At 45.7% G+C, this 19664-nt stretch overlaps 1 protein-coding gene and 1 pseudogene across 2 annotated transcripts; one reads left to right on the forward strand and one right to left on the reverse strand.

The window, feature by feature from the left end:
- LOC116536536 overlaps positions 1-15667 on the forward strand; it is a 30332-nt pseudogene extending 14665 nt beyond the window's left edge.
- A 1189-nt stretch (positions 15668-16856) lies between these two features.
- Positions 16857-18509, reverse strand: LOC116536525. 2 transcript variants are annotated; one of them, XM_032258304.1, is made up of 3 exons: positions 18433-18493; positions 18127-18304; positions 16857-17662 (listed from the first exon to the last, which is right to left on the reverse strand). In XM_032258304.1, exons 1-3 carry the CDS (start codon positions 18487-18489, stop codon positions 17250-17252), a joined length of 648 nt encoding a protein of 215 aa, XP_032114195.1. In that variant the 5' UTR covers positions 18490-18493; the 3' UTR covers positions 16857-17249. The 2 variants fall into 2 exon arrangements, with proteins under 2 accessions (XP_032114195.1, XP_032114194.1); XM_032258303.1 differs by having other exon boundaries at positions 18127-18509.
- Positions 18510-19664: the final 1155 nt, after the last annotated feature.

The raw sequence follows: 19664 nt of genomic DNA on the forward strand, positions 1-19664 counted from the left end.
TTGAGTAGCTGGGGTTAAAGGCACAGCCATCGTGCCTGGCTAATTTTTGTATTTTTAGTACAGACAGCGTTTTACCATGTTGGTCAGGCTGGTCTTGAACTCCTGACCTCAGGTAATCTGCCCACCTCGACCTACCAAAGTGCTGGGATTACAGGCCCGAGCCACTGCACCAGCCTCATATTCTCAGTTTTTAATAGTTCCATCAAAGAAGTAGGAAGCATACATATTACTTATCTATTTATCTAATATTAATAGAGCTTTCTTATAACTAATGTTTACATAGATAGCTTTTTCATCCTGTTGTTTTCATCTTAGCTGTGTTTTTGCATTTGAAGTGTGCGTCTTCTACACTTTATATAGGTGGGTCATGTTTTTGTGTTTCTTAAAATTCAGTCTCACTATCTCACTTTCACTTGGAGTGTTCAGTTCACTTACAGTTCAGTGGAGTTTCTAACTTATGCCATTTGTGTGTGTGTGTGTGTGTGTGTGTTTTTTTTTTTTTTTTTTTTTCCTGAGACAGTCTTGCTGTTGCCCAGGCTGGAGCTCAGTGATGTGATCTCTGCTCACTGAAATCTCCGCTTCCCAGTTTCAAGCGATTCTCCTGCCTCGGCCTCCCAAGTAGCTGGGATTACAGGTGTTTACCACTGTGCCTGGCTAATAATTTTTTTGTATTTTTAGTAGTGAGCCAGCGTGCCTGGCCTATTCTCTTTTGTTTTTTGTTCTTCCTTTCCTGCCTTCTTTTGGATGAATGGAGTGATTCTTCACGTATCCTTTCATCTCTAGTGGCTTTTTGGCTGTATCTTTTTGCTCTATGTTTTCAGCTATATGTGCTTTCTTTAGCAATTGTTCCAGGGATTACAACACACACCCTGACTTTTCACAGTTCACCTGCAGTGCTTATGACACCACTTGGGCAATAAGACTGTGAAAAGGAATGAAGCACAGACATGGGCCACAGCCAGTCACCAAGGGCCACATACTGTATCATCCCATTTGTATGAAATGCCCAGATGGGAAAATCCAGAGAGACAGGGAGCAGATTACTGGTTACCTAGTGCTTTGGGTGGAAGAAAGAATTGGGAGGGGTGATGACTAAGGATAACAGGTTCATTGTTGGGGAAATGAAAATGCTCTAAAATCGATTGTGGTGATGGATGCACCATTCTGTGAGTATACAAAGAGCCACTGATGTTGACACTTTATTTATTTGTTTGTTTGGAGACAGTCTCACTCAATTGCCCAAGGTGGAGTGCAGTGGGATGATCTTGACTCACTGCAACCTACACCTCCCGGGTTCAAGTGATTCTTCTGCCTCAGCCTCTCATGTAGCTGGGATTACAGGCATGTGCCACCACACCTATTTATTTTGTTGTTTTTTTGAGACAGAGTCTGGCTCTGTCACTGAGGCTGGAGTGCCATGGCGTGATCTCTGCTCACTGCAACTTCCACCTTCCAGTTTGAAGTGATTCTCCTGCCTCAGCCTCCCGTGTAGCTGGGATTACAAGTACGCGACACCACATTGGGTTACTTTTTTGTATTTTTAGAAGAGATGGGGTTTCACCGTGTTGACCAAGTTTGGTTTCAAACTCCTGACTTTAGGTGATCTACCTGCCTTGTCCTCCCCAAATGCTGGGATTATAGGCCTGAGCCACTGCATCCAACTCCATAAAGTAAATTTATATTTACCTTTTAAGAAACTGCCAAACAGTCTTTTGGAGTAGCCATGCTGTCTTATGTTTCCCCAGCGTGTGTAAAGGCTACACTTCCACACACATCCACTTGATATTGATAGTGACATCTTTTTGTTTTTTGAGATGGAATTTCACTCTGTCACGCAGGCTGGAGTGCAGTGGTGCAATCTCGGCTCACTGCAATCTCTGCCTGCCGGATCGAGCAATTCTGCTTCAGCCTCTGAGTAGCTGGAACTCCAGACATAGGTCACCATGCCCGGCTGGTTTCTTTTTTTTTTTTTTTTTAGTAGAGACAGGGTTTTGCTATGCTGCTCAGGCTGGTCTCAAACTCCTGACATTGTGATCCGCCCACCTTGGCCTTCCAAAATGCTGGGATTACAGGTGTGAGCCACCACATCTGGCCGTGACATCTTTTCAGTGTTGAACCTTTCTTGATAACATGTGCAGCGTGGCTTTCTTTGCATTCAAAGTGTTTCATTGAAAGATTTCTTCACATGGATTATGTGTGCATATTTTCGCATGTTTATTTCTGAGAGTTTTGGGTTTTTTTTTTTTCAGTTGTGCTGTTGCAAATGGGATGTTTTCTTCTAACTGCTTGTTTGTACATAGGAAGACTGTCTGAGGCCAGGCTTAGTGGCTCAGGCCTGTAATCCCAGCACTTTGGGAGACTGAGGCAGAAGGATTGCTTGAGCCCAAGAGTTTGAGGCCAGCCTGGGCAGCATAGTAAGGCCCCATCTCTTTTTTTTTTTTTTTTTTTTTTTTTTGAGACAGGGTCTTGCTCTGTCGTCCAGGCTGGAGTGCAGTAGTGCAGTTCCGGCTCACTTCAACTTCCACCTCCCAGATTCAAGCAATTCTCATGCCTCAGCCTCCCGAGTACCTGGTATGACAGGTGTGTTCCACCACACCCGGCTAATTTTTGTGTATTAGTTGAGTCAGGGTTTTGCCATGTTGGCCAGGCTAGTATCGTACTCCTGGCCTCAAGCAATGCACCTGCACTGGTCTCCCAAAGTGCTGGGATTGCATGCATGAGCTGTGCCCAGCCGCATCTTCTAACTTCTTACCAAATTCTGTTTGTCTCATTTTCAGAGTAAATATAACTATTTCACCTTCTGCTTTTTTATTTAATGTCTTACTTTCCTCCTTGCCTAGTTTCATCAGCAAGGGCCTCCAAAATAATAGTGTTAACAGAGGGCATTCTTTTGTTCCAAAGGTTGATGGAAGCTTCTAGTGCTTTCACCCCTTACAAATGATGCTGGGCTTTGGCTTGATGGGTATGTATCTCGGCGTAATTTCCTTTTATTGTGTGTAATTTAAGGAAGTATCCCTCTTTCTAATTTAATAAGTTCATTTTATAAATTTTGTAGTAAATTCTGTTAAATGCCTTTTCAACATCTGTGGTGATTATGATTTTTAACAATATAAATGAAACGAACAGACACTCTAATTTTGAGCCATCCTTCTCACATTGTACAAGTCTCATTTGGTTTAGGTAAGTTTTTTTTTTTTTTTTTTTTTAAGCCCCAGGGGGTTTATTTGCTAATATTTTATTTTGGATTTTCATACATTGATTTTTATGTAAATGTCTTATCTTTTGTTTTAGAGAGAGGGTCTTCTCTGATGCCCAAGCTAGAGTGCAGCAATGTGATCATACTTTATTGTAATTTTAAACTCCTGGGCTCAAGTGATCCTTCCACCTCAGCCTCCTGGGTAGCTGACACTACAGGCACATCCCACCACGCCCTGCTAATATTTAAATTTTTCATAGAGACAGAGCCTTGCTATGTTGTCTAGGCTGCAGTTCAGTATACAGTGTAGATGTGTATATTTATTGGTCTTTCTGCTGGAATCATTCCCTCTCCCATCTGTTTGTCTTTAAATTCTTGGCATGCACACACACTCCACCCGCACCCCCTAACTGCAAAATATTGATGTTGTCCAACCTGCTTTGTGAAGGGAGAACCATTTTTCCCTCTTTGTATCTCTGCTGGTGTCCAGTCCACTGCTGTGTTTTTGGTATATACTTAACCCACAGAGTGTGGGAGGCAGGAAGGGAAGGCTTCTGCATTTCCTTTGTGGACCCGACATCATGGATCCATTAAGCATATTGGGAAACCAGCAGGTCAGGTGGCTGTACACTCTAGTTGCCTCTGACTCTGAATTGCTCAGGGCCCCTACGTGCCAGTGAATTGCTTTTCTTTGTGAGTTGCCTCTTCACTCATACTCCTAGGTTGAGTTCCCCAAAACAGTGGCTAGCACAGCACCTGTAACAGTTGTGGGTGCATTTCTGATCTTGCATGACCTGATTTACAGGGTGTTTTGAACAGGAGCTACCTATTATGGCTTGGGATATGGCTAAAGTTTACTTGACTTTCTTTCATAAAGTAACTGGTAGAATATGTGGCATAAGGCTATTACTACAAAAGCAGAAGTGGTGGGGGGTGATTGAGCTTGGGCAGCATTGGGAGGCAGACAGGCCTGCATCAGCACTGTCCTGGCCATTTGTAGGTTGTATGACCTTGGGGGAATCCACTCAACTCTCTGAGCCTTTGTTTCTTCCCTCACTAAGGATATCATCCATTCCTCGTTGGACTATTTTAAGGCTTATGATCAGACATCTTTCAAGGCACTTGGAGCAGTGCCTGGGCTCTGGGGTCTTTAGGCTGTAACCATAGCAAACACTCAGATCCCAGCCACCCTCCCTTCTCTTCCCTCCAGCATGGGAATGTGGAGGACCAACCTGCTCATTCCCATTTACCCTGGAGTTCTTTCTTCTGAACTTCATCTAGCACCTGCTGTGCACCAGGGATTCATGGATATGGAGGCCAGGGACAGCCAAGTCTGGGATCTGGCCTTCAGCTTGCCTCAGTCCCCGTGGCGGACATCTGGTCCTTTGCTTTGGAATCTGGACCCTACAATCTACCCAAATGCTCAGCCCAAAGAGGGCTCCCTCTATCGGTGAGAAGATTGCATAACTGCCCACGTCTCCCCATCTCCTGAGTTGATGATCAGCCCCAGCAATCCAGAGACACATTCTTGGATTCTGCTAGGTTTATTCTTCAGTTGAAAACTCAAAGGAAAAGGTTATGTTCCAAAAGAAAGTAAAAAAAAAAAAACAACTTTGAATGCTCTAGCCTGGGAGCCTGAGTTCACAGGTTCCCTACCAAAACAGAGGCCCTCGAAACCCTTCAGTCCCTGTGTGTCTACCCCAGAGAACAGCTCTCTATCAGGCTTCTGAAGAGCTATGAGTTCCCCTCAAAGAAGCTCCTGCCTCAGGAGATCCCTGGATCAGGCAGGGAATGCTAGGACCAGGCAGCTGAGAACCTGACTTTGTGTCCCCCTGCACACAGTCAGCATTCTGAAGCGGTGGCTTCCCACATGGCTGTTGAATAAGTTAATAAATACCTTGAGCATGAACAGAAGCCGATAGAGCTCTCTCTGCAGGGCTGGGACTCGCTGGCCATGCTGTCTCTTGGTTTACAGTGGAGATGTGGAGGAAGGGGGAGAATTACCCAGACCAGTGGGAGAGTTTCATGTCCTCAGAAGCATTTTGAGTGCAATGACAAACAGCTCTTCTTCCTGCATTTGAAGCACGTGTGGCTCTGAGTTTCCTGGTGTTCCATGCTGGTTACTCTGTCCCTGCCAAGAATCTTGCCCTTGTCAAGAAGCTGGAATTCAGAGTAGAAGGTGAAGGAGTTTGAAGTCTTTGGCAGCCTAGTGCTGGCTTAGATGAAATCTTAAACTGAAAAGAGAGAAGTAAGGCCAGGCTCTGGGCCCCAGAGGAGAGAGGCCCTGCTGTTTCCTGAGATAAACTGTGTTGGGGCCCCTATTACAACTTCTGGCCCTCCTTGTTAAAAGGACAACTCTCCATCCACTCCCACTCATCTTCCTCTCCTCTTTCTGTAAGAGCAGCAGGGATGGGTCGATGAGTCCCTACACCTGCCAGGCCTTTGCAGGCAGTGGTATTAGTCCCAGCCTGCTGGGTTCCTAGGAAACTGAACAAGCATCTATGGAGCACTGACTCCATGTCAGGCTCCGCCACCAGCACCCTGGAGACAGAAGACCAAGACATACTTCCCAGCCAAGGGGAGGGTGGAACCTTAGCACACGATGCATTGAGAGCTCGGGATGCATCCAACCCAAAATGCAGGCTAAAGGTAACTCTCACTGTGTGGGTGGGGTCTTCAGTACAGCTTGCAGTGGAGGCTGCTCTACTGTTTCCCCATCAAGTGTGGTGGGAAAGGGCACAGACTGGACACTCAGAGCTACCGGGGTAAGGAAGCGCTCTTCTATCCCTCATCTGCTAGGAGAATGGCTTAAAAGATGGACTGTATTTAACTTCTTTGAGATGGAGTCTAGCTCTGTCACCCAGGCTGGAGTACAATGGCTCACTGCAACCTCTGCTTCCCTGGATCAAGCAATTCTGCCTCAGCCTCCTGAGCAGCTGAGATTACAGATGCCTGCCACAACACCCAGCTAATTTTTCTATTTTTGTTAGAGATGGGGTATGGCCAGGCTGGTCTCCAGCTCTTGACCTCAAGTGATCTTGGCCTCCCAAAGTGCTGGGATTACAGGCGTGAGCCACTGCAGCCTGCTATTTATTTTTTTGAGATGCAGTCTTGCTCTGTTTCCCAGGCTGGAGTGCAGTGGCACAGTATCAACTCACTGCAATCTCTGCCTGCTGGGTTCAAGTGACTCCCCTGCCTCAGCCTCCTGAGGAGCTGGGACTACAGGCATGAGCCACCATGCCTGGCCAGGAAGTGTCCTTCTGTCCCTCATCTACTAAGAGCAATGTCTAAAAGAGGGGCTTTCGTGGCCTTTCTGCCATCTCTTTCTACAACATTCTGGTTCTTTTTCAGTATGTAATTTTCAGTAATTAGTAAATTAGCTGATTGACTAAATTAGCTGATTGACTAAATTACTAAACTACAAATTTAGTGATTAGTAATTTTAATAATTTCTGGTTCCCTGCTGAAATCTATAATCTCTGTCTAATAAGCCTACTATCTGAGTCTTGTGGGTCCGTGTCTATTATTGTCTGTCTGTGCTGGTTTTTACACTTAGAATTTACCTCCCAAAGTGTTTTTTGTAACTACGGTGCTCATAATTATATCATCATGCCCAGCATGGAGATGTTCAATAAGTCTACATTTCCAATGTCAAAAAATTTTAATGTGGTAAAACACAAAAAATTTACCACAACCATTTAAAGTACACACTTCAGTGTAAGTACATTCATATTTTTGTGCATCCAAACTCTGGAACTCACTAAATCCTGCAAACTGAAACTCTGTCCCCATTAAATAAGCCATTACTGCTCTCTCCCGGCTCCTGACCGCCACCACTCTACTTTGTGTCTTTGTGAATCTGATTACTCTAGGTCCTTCCCATAAGTGGAATCATACAGTATTTCTCTTTTGTGACTGCCTTATTTCATTATGTCTAATGTCCTCAAGGTTCATCCGTGTGCTGGCATGTGTCAGAATTTCCGTCCTTTTTAAGGCTGAATAATGTTTGATTGTATAGAGAGACCACATTTTTTTTATCTGTTGGTGGCACTTGTGTTCCTGCTATTTTTCGGCTCCTATGAATAACTCTGTGCCGAGACCAGCTCAGCCTTGGAGACCCCAACTCATGCGGCACTGAAGGAATTAAGAAACAGACACAGAGATAGCAAAAGTTGGGTTCAGAGTGGAGCACCAGGAGTCTCACAGCATTTCCAGCTGAGAATCCAGAGCAGACTCTGACCTATGTATTTATTCTTGACTTTCCATTGACAAGTTTTACAAGCGGATGCTCTGTGTTCTTTCATTGGTTAAAGGTAAACTAACCAGGCAGCTAGTGTGTGTTTACTATAGGTTAAAGATGAACTAGAAAGCACTCTTTACGAGGGAACAAAAGAAAGGGTCACACATCCTGTGTTCAAAGAACTAATTCATCTGGCCTGAGGCATAATTATATTGGATACTGTTTTATAATGCTTTGAGTAGCTTGCTGCTTTGGGGGCAGTTTTCCACTTTGCGGGTGCGGACTAGGTTTCCTTTGCCGCTGCTCTCAATAGGATTCCTCAGCAAACAATATGATTTCTCACACATTTCAGAATTTTCTCTCAACAACGCTGCTATGAACATCAGTGTATAAATGTGTGAGGCCTTTTGAATTGTAGGGGATACATACCCAGAAGTGGAAATGCTGAATTATGTGGTAATTCTTTGTTTTGAGACAGAGTCTCCCTCCATCACCCAGGGTGGAATGCAGTGGTGCAATCTTGGCTCCCTGCAACCTCTGCCTCCTGAGTTCAAGCAATTCTTAACCCTCAGCCTCCTGAATAGCTGGGATTACAGGCCTGCACCACCATGCCTGGCTCATTGTTGTGTTTTCAGTAGAGATGGATTTCACCACATTGGCCAGACTGGTCTTGAACTCCCATCCTCAAGTGATTCACCTGCCCCGGCCTCAAAAAGTGCTGGGATTACAAGTGTGTTCCACCATGCCTGGCCTGTTTTTAACTTTTTGATGAAAAGTTTAAACACTGTTTTCCATAGCTACAGTTCCATTTTAAACTCCCAGTAAGAGTACACAAGGCTTCCAACTGCTCAGCATCCTCGCTAACACTTTATTTTCTGTATGGATTACAGCCATCTTAATGAGTCTGAGGTGGCCTCTCCATGTAGGTCTTCTTTTTTTGAGATGGAATCTCGCTCTGTCACCCAGGGTGGAATGCAGTGGTGCAATCTTGGCTCACTGCAACCTCCACCCCCAAGGTTCAAGCAGTTCTCCTGCCTCAGCCTCCTGAGCATCTGGGACTTCAGGCACATGGCACCACACCCAGCTAATTTTTCTATTTTTAGTAGAGACGTGGTGCTACTATGTCTGCCAGGCTTGTCTCAAACTCCTGACCTCAGGTGATCCGCCCACCTTGGCATTTCAGAGTGCTGGGATTACAGACGTGAGCCACCAGGCCCAGCCTCTCACGTGGTTTTGGGTTGTTTCCCTAACAGTGATGGTGAGCATCATTTTATGTGCCGATTGGCCATTTGCATCTCTTATATTTGGTGGACTGTCTATTCACGTCCTTTGCGTATTTTTGAACTGCCATAGTTGGGTTTTGTTGTTGCATTGTGAGGGTGCTTTATCTATTCTAGATGGGAACTCTTTGACATGTAATTTGCACATCTGTCATTCCATAGGTTGCCTTTTCAGTCTGTTAACAGTATCCTTCGATGCAATCCAATCTGTCTACTTTTCCCTTTTGTTGTTTGGGCCTTTGGTGTCATATCTAAGAAATCATTGCCAAAGGAAGCTCTCCTTCTATGTTTTAAGAATTATCAGCTGGGAACAGTGGCTCCTGCCCATAATCCCAGCACATTGGGAGGCCGAAGGGGATGACTCACAAGGTCAGGAGGTCAAGACCAGCCTGACCAAGATGCCCTGTCTCTACTAAAAATAAAAAAATTAGCTAGGTGTGGTGATGGGCGCCTGTAATCCCAGCTACTTGGCAGGCTGAGGCAGAGAATTTCTTGAACCCAAGAGCTGGAGGTTGCAGTGAGCCAAGATCACGCCACTGCACTCCAGCCTCGGTGTCAGAGTGAGACTCTGTCTCAAAAAAAACAAGAGTTGTATAGCTTCAGATCTTACACTTGGGTCTTTGATTCATTATTGAGGTTTTTTTTTTTTTTTTTTTTTTTTTTTTTTTAACATGATATAAGGCTTTCATTTCATTCTTTCGCCTGTGGATATCTGGTTTTCCCACACCATTTGTTGAAAGACTGTCCCTTCCCTGACTGAAAAATCTTGGCATTCTTATTGAACTCATTTGACCACGTGTGTAAAGGTTTCCTTTTGCACTCTGTATTCCATTCCACTGGTCTTTATTGTATGTCTTTACTGCCGTACTACACTGTCAACCACTGTAGCTTTTTTTTTTTTTTTGAGACAGAGTCTCGCTCTGTCACCAGGCTGGAGTGCAGTGGCACAATCTCGGCTCACTGCAACCTCTGCCTCCTGGGTTCAAGGGATTCTTCTGCCTCAGCCTCCCGAGTAGCTTGGACTACAGGCGTGTGCCACCACACCTGGCTAATTTTTGTATTTTTAATAGAGATGAGGTTTCATCATGTTGGCCAGGATGGCCTTGATCTCTTGACCTTGTGATCTGCCCACCTTGGCCTCCCAAAATGCTGGGATTATAGGCTTGAGCCACCATGCCCAGCCCACTGTAGCTTTTAATAATACATTTTGAAATTGAGAAGTAAAAGACTTCCAACTATGTTACTTTTTCAAGATTTCTTTGGCCATTTGGGATCTCTTGAAATTGGTGTAAACTTTACACAATTTATAAGGATGGATTTTTCTATAATTGAAGAAAAAATGTCACTGAGATTTTGAGAGCAATTAAACTAAACCTGTAGATCACTTTGAGTCGTATTGACATCTTTAACGAAACTAAGCCTTTTAGTATGTATGAGATGCCTTTACATTTGTTACACAACCGGTCTCTGGAACTCAAAATCCTGCCAGAGTCTTTGCCTCCTGGTTCAGTTTATTCCTGTTTTATTCTTTTTGATGCTATTGTAAACTGACTTTTTTCTTTTTTTTTAGGTTAGTGTCTCACTATGTTCTTTTTTTTTAGGTTAGTGTCTCACTATGTTGCCCAGGCTAGGGTACAGTGGCTATTCACAGGCGTAATAAAAACTGACAGCATTGACCTCCCAGGCTCAAGTGATTCTCCTACCTCACCCTCCCAAGTAGCTGGGACTATAGGCATCCACAACCAAGCCAGCAGGAACGGTTTTCTTAATTTCCTTCTTGGATTGTTGACTGTTAGTGTGTAGAAATGCAACTGACTTTAGTATGTTGATTTCGTAATCCTGAAACTTGGACAAATTATTAGTTCTAACAGCTTATTTTGTGCAGTCTTCAGAATTTTCTATAAAGATGATCATGTCATTTGTTAACAGAGAAAATTTTACTTCTTCCTTTCAATTTCGATGCCTTTTCTTTTTCCTTTCTTTCTTAATAGCTCTGGCTAGGATTTCCAGTATTATGAAAGCAGGCATCATTGTTTTATTCCTCATCTTGGAAAACTTTGTCTCTCATCATTGAGAATAATACTAGCTGGCGGTTGTTCATATGACCTTTATTACATTGAGGTTGTTTTGATTTCTATTCAGTATGTTTTTAATCATGAAAGGATAATTAAACTTTATTAAATGCTTTTCTGTACTAATTGAAACAAATTGTCATGTGTTTTCTTTCTTCATTCTGTTATTGTGATATCTTACCCTAATGTTTATATGGTAACCACCTTTCCATGCCAGGAATAAATCTTACTTGATCATGTTATATAATCCTTCTATGATGCTGTTGAATTCTCATTAGTATTTTCTTGAGCACTTTTGCATCTGTATTGATCAGGAATAGTGGTGTGCTTTCTTCTGCTGCTTTTCTTTGGTATCAGTAATGCTGGCCTCAGAATGAGTTTGGAGGTATTCTTTCTTCAGTATTTTGGAAGAAGATGAGCAGCATTGGTATTGATTCTGTAAATGTTTGGTACAAGTCACCCATGAAGCCATCTGTTCTTGTACTTTCTTGTCAAGTTTTTGGTCACTGATTCATCTTCTATTTCATTTATTCTGTTCTAACCTTTAGTATTCCTTCTTTCCTTCTCCTAGCTTTGGGTTTAGGCTGTTCTTCTCTAAATAATTTAAGGTACAAAGTTAGGATTGCAGTTTGAGAGCTTTTTCTTTTTCTTTTATTTGAGAGAGGGTCTTGCCACTTGCTTAGGCTCAAACTCCTGGGTTCAAGCAATCTCCTGGCCTCAGCCTTCCAAGTAGGTGGGATTATAGAACAGTGTCACTATGCTGGCTGCCACTTCTTTTTTTTGTGGGAGTGGGGGGGAAATGGAGTCTAGCTGTGTCTCCCAGGCTGGAGTGTAGTGGTACAATCTTGGCTCACTGCAATCTCCTCCTCATGGGTTCAAATGATTCTCCTGCCTCAGCCTCCCAAGTAGCTGAGACTACAGGTGCTTGCCACCACACCTGGCTAATTTTATGTTTTTAGTAGAGATGGGGTTTCCCCATGTTAGCCAGGCTGGTCTTAAAAGTCCTGAAATCAGGTTATCTGCCTGTCTTGGCCTCCCAGAGTGCTGGGATTACAGATGTGAGCAACCACCTCCAGCCAGCTTTTTTTTTTTTTTTAATGTAAGCATGTACAGCTATAAATTTCCCTCATAGCACTGCTTTTGCTGCATCCCATAAGATTTGATACATTGTTTTGTCTCAAAATGCTTTATAATTTTCCTTATTATTTTTCATTGATCCATAGTTTTGTAGTATGTTGTTGAGTTTTCATAGATATGTGAATATTCCAGTTTTCCTTCTGCTATTATGATTTCAGTCCTTCAAAATGTATTAAATCTTGCTTTCAGGCCTAATATATGATCTTTCCCAGAGAACATTCCACATGTACTTCGAAGAATGTGTATTCTGCTGCTGGGTGAACTCATCTGTGTATGTCTGGAAGGTCCAATTCGTCTATAGTATCATTCAAGCTCTCTGTTTCCTTCTTGATCTTCTGTCTGGGTGTTGTATCCATTATTGAAAGTCAGTTATTGGGCCAGGCACAGAGGCTCATGCCTGTAATCCCAGCACTTTGGGAGGCCAAGGTGGGTGGATCACTTGAGGTCAGGAGTTCAAGATCATCCTGGCCAACGTGGTGAATCCCTGTATCTACTAAAAATAGCTGGGCATGGTGGCATACTCCTGTAATCCCAGCTACTCTGAGGCTGAGGCACGGGAATCACTTGAATTCAGGAGGTTGCAGCTGCACTCCAGCCTGGGAAACAAAGATTATCTCTGGGGAAAAAAAAAGTGAGGTGTTGAAATTTCCTACAATTTTCATAGAACTGTCTGTTTCTCCTTTCATTCTGTCAGTGTTTACGTTATATATTTAGGAGCTCTGAGGTGTGTTGCATGTACCTTTTTAACTGTTGCATCTTTTTGATGAATGGACTGTTATTATCTCTTAGAACCGCTTTTGACCTTAAGCCTATTTAGTCTGAGATTAATCTAGCTCCTCTTCCTTTTTTCAGTTACCATTTCCATGGAGTATCTTTTTCATCCTATGTGTAAGTCTCTTACTGTCTTTAGATTGTGGAAATACTTTATATTTTTAAAGATTATCATCTGATGAAACTCAATAGCCTGGAGGGTGACTGTGCCATGAGGCCCACAGCCAGGGACTAAGGTGAGCAGTTGTTCTGGGAGGACCCCAGCACACCATTTATGGGGCCTTCACGTGCCACTCTGTGGATTGTTTTCTGCATGGCTTATCGTTTGTTTTCTCTCTCAATTCCTTCCTTCTGCCTTCCTTTGTGTTTGATTTTTTTTGTGACACACTTAGAATGCCTTCTCACTTCCTTTTGTGTACATTCTGTAGATATTTTCTTTGTAATTACCATGAGGATTACATAAAACATCCCGAAGTTATAGCAATTGATTTTAAACTAGTAAGTTCAATCACATACAAATACTCTACTCCTTGACAGCTCTGCCCCGTCCTGTGTTGTTGATGCTACAAAGTGTATCTATATTTTAGAGAGAGAGAGTCTCACTCTGTCACCCAGGCTGGAGTCCTGTGTCACTGTCATAGCTCATTGTAACCTGAAGCCCCTGGACTGAAGCGATCCTCCATAGCTGAGAGTACAGGTGCACACCACCATGCCTAATTTTTTAAAATAAATTACATATTTAACATAGGCTTATGGTTACACGTCTCTTTTAAATCCAATAAAATAATTAAAATCAGAGATGTGAATCAAAATTCCAACAATACAGGTCTTTATATGTGGCTTCAAATGTCTACCTAGCATCTTTTTGTTTTGACTTGAAGGACTCCCTTTAGCATTTCTTGCAGGACAGGTCCCAATGTAATGAACTATCTCAGCTTTAGTTTACCTGAGAATGCCTTAATTTCTCTGGTCAGTGCTAGGTGGAAGGATCACATGAGGTCAGGAGCTTGACACCAGCCTGGCCAACATGGTGAAACCCTGTCTCTACTAAAAATACAAAAACATGGTGGTGGACATCTGTAATCCCAGCTACTTGGGAGGCTGCACCACCGTACTCCAGCCTGGAGGACAGAGCAAGACCCTATCTCAAAAAGATAATAAAAAGTGTCTTAATATTCTTTTTTTCTTATGAGAGTTCATAAGATACCTTTATTTTGTAAGTTACAACCACCTTTAAATTTGTCCTTCAAATGTTAACTGTAATTGGTGACTGCTTTTCTTAAATACTTCACTGGTGTCCAAGAGAGGGGAAGAATTTAGCCCTTGATTTAACATAAACCCAGCCAGACACGGTGGCTCACACCTGTAATCCCAGCACTTTGGGAGGCCGAGGCAGATGGATCATGAGGTCTGACATTTGAGACCATCCTGGCCAACACAGTGCAACCCCGTCTCCACTAAAAACACAAAAAAATTAGCGGCGTGTGGTGGCACATGCCTGTAATCCCAGCTCCTCAGGAGGCTGAGGCAGAAGAATTGCTGGAACGCAGGAGGAGGAGAAGGTTGCAGTGAGCTGAGATTGCTCCACTGCACTTCAGCCTGGGTGAAGGAGCAAGACTTCCTCTCAAATAAATAAATAAATAAATAAACCCTAAGAGGAAGACAGAGGACCTTAACTTCAGATAATACTCCATTGTTACCCTGTGGCTATAAATTTTCTGAGTTGCCTGTCCTCCCAGATGTTCTGTTAATCGCTGTAGTAGCTGACAGTTTTGTATTTACATGGTCAGAACAATGAGTGCTTCTGCTTGATTCCAGATTCTCCAAGCTTCCCGTGGAGCCACACCACCTCCTGTCTTTTCACTTCATGAGTCCAATGCTGCTTCCCAAGAGGATCTGGTTGGTAGACCGTGACCTTGATTCCTGCCTCTAAGCCTCGTTTTTTCTCAGCAGCCACCACCTTTTTGGCACTAGAACAGTGCTTTTTATAGTGCACTCATCAGTGGGTGCTGAAATCACAACCTGGCCATTTGGATGTTCAACTAATGCTTTATGCTGCGGAGTCCCTGCAACTCAGCAACCCGTGCTAGAACTCACTGGAGCTCAGGTGTGTAACACTACCTTGTTTCTCTATGGCTGGGAGTGAAAACATTGCTCATGTGTTTATTTCCCACTTTTTACTTTGAAGGTTTTGTTTTGTGAGACAAGGCCTCACTCTGTCATGCGGCCAGGAGTGTAGTCATGGCTCACTGCAGGCTTGACCTCCCAGGTTCAAGCCATCTCTCCTCAGCCTCCCAAAGTGCTAGGAATACAAGCATGAGCCACTGTACCTGGCCTACTTTTGAGCTTTGAGTTCTTCATTTATTCTAGAGATGAGTCTCTGGAGATGAGTCCCTGGTCCGATAGGCGGTTTGTAAACATTTTTCTCAATCTGTAGCTTATCTTTCCATCCTCCTAATTGAGTCTTTCAGAGAGCAAAAATGTGGTCTCCCTTGCAGATACTCTGCCCCTGTAGCAGGAAAGCAGACACAGACAGCACGTAAATGAACATGCGGATGTGTCCCTTGAGTAAGTGTCCATTTGTGGTAAAGAGATCTCTAGACAGATCAGTGCAGAGAGGTTATTTCATTCAGTAATAGTTGAGCTGGATGTAAACTCTAACCTCATGCTTACTTTCCCTTATTCCACTGTCTTCCATTGCTGCTGGTGGGAAAGCAGTTGTCAACATGTTCTTCCTTCTCTCCACCCTCCTCAGGAGCTTTTAGGACCTGTTCTTTGTCTTTCCTGCAATTGTGTTTTGATGGGTCTAGGTATGGATAGATTTATTATATTGGGGATTGTGCCTCCTGACTCTAAAGGGTCCTGGGTCCTGTCTCTGTTTTCATTCTGGAATTTTTCTTGAGACAGACTCTCATTCTGTCACCAGGCTAGAGTACAGTGGCAAGATCTCGGCTCACTGCCACCTCCACTTTCTGGGTTCAAGTATTTCTCCTGCCTCAGCCTCCCGAGTAGCTGGGATTAAAGGAACACACCAACAGTCCTGCCTAATTTTTGTATTTTTTGTAGAGATGGGTTTTCACCATGTTGGCCAGGCTGGTCTTGAACTCCTGACCTTAGGTGATCCACTCACCTTGGCCCTCCAAGTGCTAGGATTACAGGGATGAGCCACCACACCCGGCCTGGAATTTCTTTGAGACATCTTGGATCCTCTCATGTCATCTGCCCTTTGTCATATTTTCCAGTTGATTAATTTTCTCTTCTGCTGTTGAATTAAGTTTTAAATGTCTGTGAATGGAGTTTTAAATGTCTGTGAATGGCAGCCACTAATTCTGGCATCTGTAGCTCTTGGAAGTCCACTCCTCTTGTTGATCCTGACCTCTGTGCCTTTTAGTGGGGCTTTGGCTGTAGCAATCATATGCAGCACTGGTTAAAGAATCTCAAGGTAGCTAGTGTTAGAACTGAATTAGAGGTCCACCCTGGTAATGGGGACAAACCTTAACACATTTGCTCACAGAAGTCATCTTCTGTGTTGATGATGATTTTTGTGGTATGAGAGCAGAGGGAAAATGGGCTGAGCATTTTCTCTAAACGGGGGTGGACATTCAAATCCCTAGTGAGGCTGGGCATGGTGGCTCAAGCCTGTCATCCCAGCACTTTGGGAGGCCAAGGCAGGTGAATCATCAGAGGTCAGGAATTTGTGACCAGCCCGGCCAACATGGAAAAACACCATCTCTACAAAAATACTCGACTATATTTTTGGGAGGCTGAGGCAGGAGTATTGCTTGAACCTGGGAGGCGGAAGTTGAAATGAGGCAAAATTGTGCTACTACACTCCAGCCTGGGCAGATCATAAATAAGAGATATAATGGACTCACAGTTCTACAGGCTGTACAAGCACAACTCCAGCATCTGCTTGGCTTCTGGTGAGGCCCCGGGAAGCTTACAGTCATGGCAGAAACAGGAGGGGTGCAAAGAGAGAGAGGAGGTACCCGGCTCTTTATAAACAAACTGCTCTCATGTGAACTAATCGAGCAAGAACTCATACTTCACCAAACGGAGGCTGCTAAGCCATCCATGAGGGATGTAGCCCCTCTAACAAACGTGATATTTGGAGGGGACACACATCCCAGCTGTGTCAGGCTATAAATGTTTTGTTTTGACTCTTAGCTCCTTGAATGACAATTATTTGTTCTCTCTGACGAGAGAGAGACAGGTTTTCCCTCTGGCTGGAAGGCAGATGCCAGATGGGGCAGAGTGGCAGCCAGCTGCGGCGGCTTACTGCACTGTGGAAGAGGGGCCCGGGACACGAAGCTGTGGGCACACAGGTGGATGTAGGCAGCCGCCAGAGTGCAGGCACGCTGGAGTTCCCAGATGCCACAGGGCTCCTGCACACACAGGCCAAGGAATGATGCAGGCTCCACCTGAAATCAGGGCCACCCAGTCACTGTCTCTAGCCTAGGCCTCCCCTCCATGCCACTCCCCAGGGTAGATTGGGGAAAGGGCTTTCTGTGCCCCAGGGCCCAGGCTCACACTCACCACCCAGAAGCAGTTCCTCAAGCTGGAGTAGGGGTCCTGGAAGGCCAGGCAGGCGGGGCTCTGTCCTGGGCAGGCCTGCTGAGTCTTCTCGGTGGCCCTACAGTCACCATCCACCTGGCAGGACAGGTACAAGACTCAGGCCCCCCGCTGGACCATGTGGCTCCCCCACATGCATTGGTCTCAGCAGGAGACTCCCCCCAACCCTGGGCCTGCAAAGACCTCTGCAGAGCCAGCAGGCCACCTGCCTCTCCTTCGTCTCTGCAGCGAGCAGCCCTGAAGAGCCTCAGCCAGAGGGAGGAAGGGCAGGCGCACCTGCTCAACTGCCAGGCTAGGCTGAGCTCCTCCAGGATGTGGGCCACAGAGCCATCCAGCAACATCAGATCATTGCCTGCTTCATTGTCGGTGGTGCTCAGAAGGCCAGCGGATATGCCTGTGGGGAGGAGGGAAGCTGAGGAGGTTCTGAAAGCCCATGATCCTCCCCCAGGGGACCTGTACGAGAGACAAGCCTGAGGCACACGGAGTATTGGTAGAATCCCTCCATCCCGGACTCCCGGAGCCCAGGGTTCTGGCTGCAAACTCTCATCAGAAGAGGAAGAGAAAGCAGGGACTGACGACAGCGTGTGTCCCTGCATACCCTCTCCACGTTCTCAGCCCGAGTGGCCGGAATCCAGGCCTGCCCTTTGTGTCCTTGGCAGAGGGACCACAGAAAGGCCAACTCCACCTTGGAGCCACATATCCCAGGGATGTGGGCAGAAAGCCCTGGGCCTCGGTGCTTTCATCTCAACCACAGTGGCCGCCTATAGCCCCGGGGACCTGTCGCAATGGAAGCTGAGAATGGTGCATCCCGAAGAGGCTCTTGGTGGTGGGGCCAACCCTGCTGGGGCCCAGACTTACCGTGGTGCCAGAGGCCCAGAGTCAGGCTGCAGAGGCTGGTGGGCACATCACAGGAGATGGAGACCCCGTCCTCACTGGCCTGCTCAATCCTGGGGATGTCCCTCCTTTTCATGGCAAGAGGCAGCTGGAGGTCTAGACAGCTCTCCCCTGGCAGGGAGGAGTTGTACGGCCTGTAGGCCTGTGGACAAGATGGGGTGGTCAGGAGGGCTGACCCACAGCCAGGGGACAAGCTTGAAAGGGTCATCTCCCCAGGCAACCTGCCACAGGCACAGGTCTCCAGGGGAAGCTTGGGCCTCTCCTCCTCACCTGCAGCCTGGGGTAGAAGATGAAGGTCAGGTGGTTCAGCTCCACAATCAGGGCCATGAGCCCCGAGTCTGTCTGACTCAGCATTGGGGAGAATGTGTTGTGAGCAAAGTCTTGGGCCAGCAAGATGCTGCCACACTGGGTACTGAGGTCCCACACCTGGCTGTCAGAAGTCACCACATGCTGGGCCTGGGCCACCAGGGCATGGTCTGGGGAGAATCAGCCCCAAAGGCAGGGTGAGTGGAGTCAGCTCCACACACCACAGTGGGAACACAATGCCTGCCCCGGCTGAGCCTGCCCTGAGGCCAGGAGTCCCCCTCCCCTGGTGCAGCAGCCAGAGGCCCAGCGATCCCTCACCTGCTTCAGGATGACGTGAGCTGAAGGGCTATGGCCCAATTCAGCCCTAACAAGGAATGGAGTCCCCAGACCTGCTACAAAATTGCTGTGCTAAGTAATAAAGCCTGGCTCAGAGGCCACATAGTCATGCTTCTATTTACATCAGATGTCCACAGCAGGCATAGCCATGGACAGAGCAGGCAGGCTGGCAGCTGCAGGGTTTCATTTTAGGATAAAAATGTTTTAAAATCGATTGTGGTGAGGCATGCACAACTCTGAATAATCTAGAAGCTACTGAATCGTGCACTTGAAATTCACACATCGGCCAGGTACAGTGGCGCTAAGCCATCCCAGCACTTTGCCGGGCTGAGGCAGGAGGACACTTGAACCCTGGAGGTCAAGAGTGCAGGGAGCCAAGATCATACCACTGCATTCCGACCATGTCCAACCATGACAACAGTATGAGATCTAGTCTCAAAAAAAAGAATCATACAAGTCAACCACTTAATCTCAAGGAAGCTACTGGGATGAGGGGGAAACACTGACTGTTTAAGTGGATGGCCAACGGCTCCCTCAAACATGACAACAGTGTACTGCAGACCTGCCCTCTTCAGGATAGGGAAGAGATGGCCTGTGAAGGAGCAGGTCTGACGAGTCCAGCCAGCGCTGCCCCGAGCTGTGCGTTGGGAGTGCTCATGCCCATGGCAGGAAAGCACCATCCATCGTGCACAGCCAGACACCTGATGGCCAGGGCCAGCATCCCAAGGGAGGGACTACCAGCCCCCTGGTCAGCTGTCAGAACTGAGGGGCACAGAGAAGTCCATGGTCACACACACATAGAACTTGAAGACCAGGCTGCTTTCTACAAGATCAGCGTGCTGCTTAATCCTGACTACACC

Source organism: Sapajus apella, unplaced genomic scaffold, assembly GCF_009761245.1.
Source record: "Sapajus apella isolate SASKATOON/1434 unplaced genomic scaffold, GSC_monkey_1.0 scaffold101, whole genome shotgun sequence".
NCBI classification, from domain to species: domain Eukaryota; kingdom Metazoa; phylum Chordata; class Mammalia; order Primates; family Cebidae; genus Sapajus; species Sapajus apella.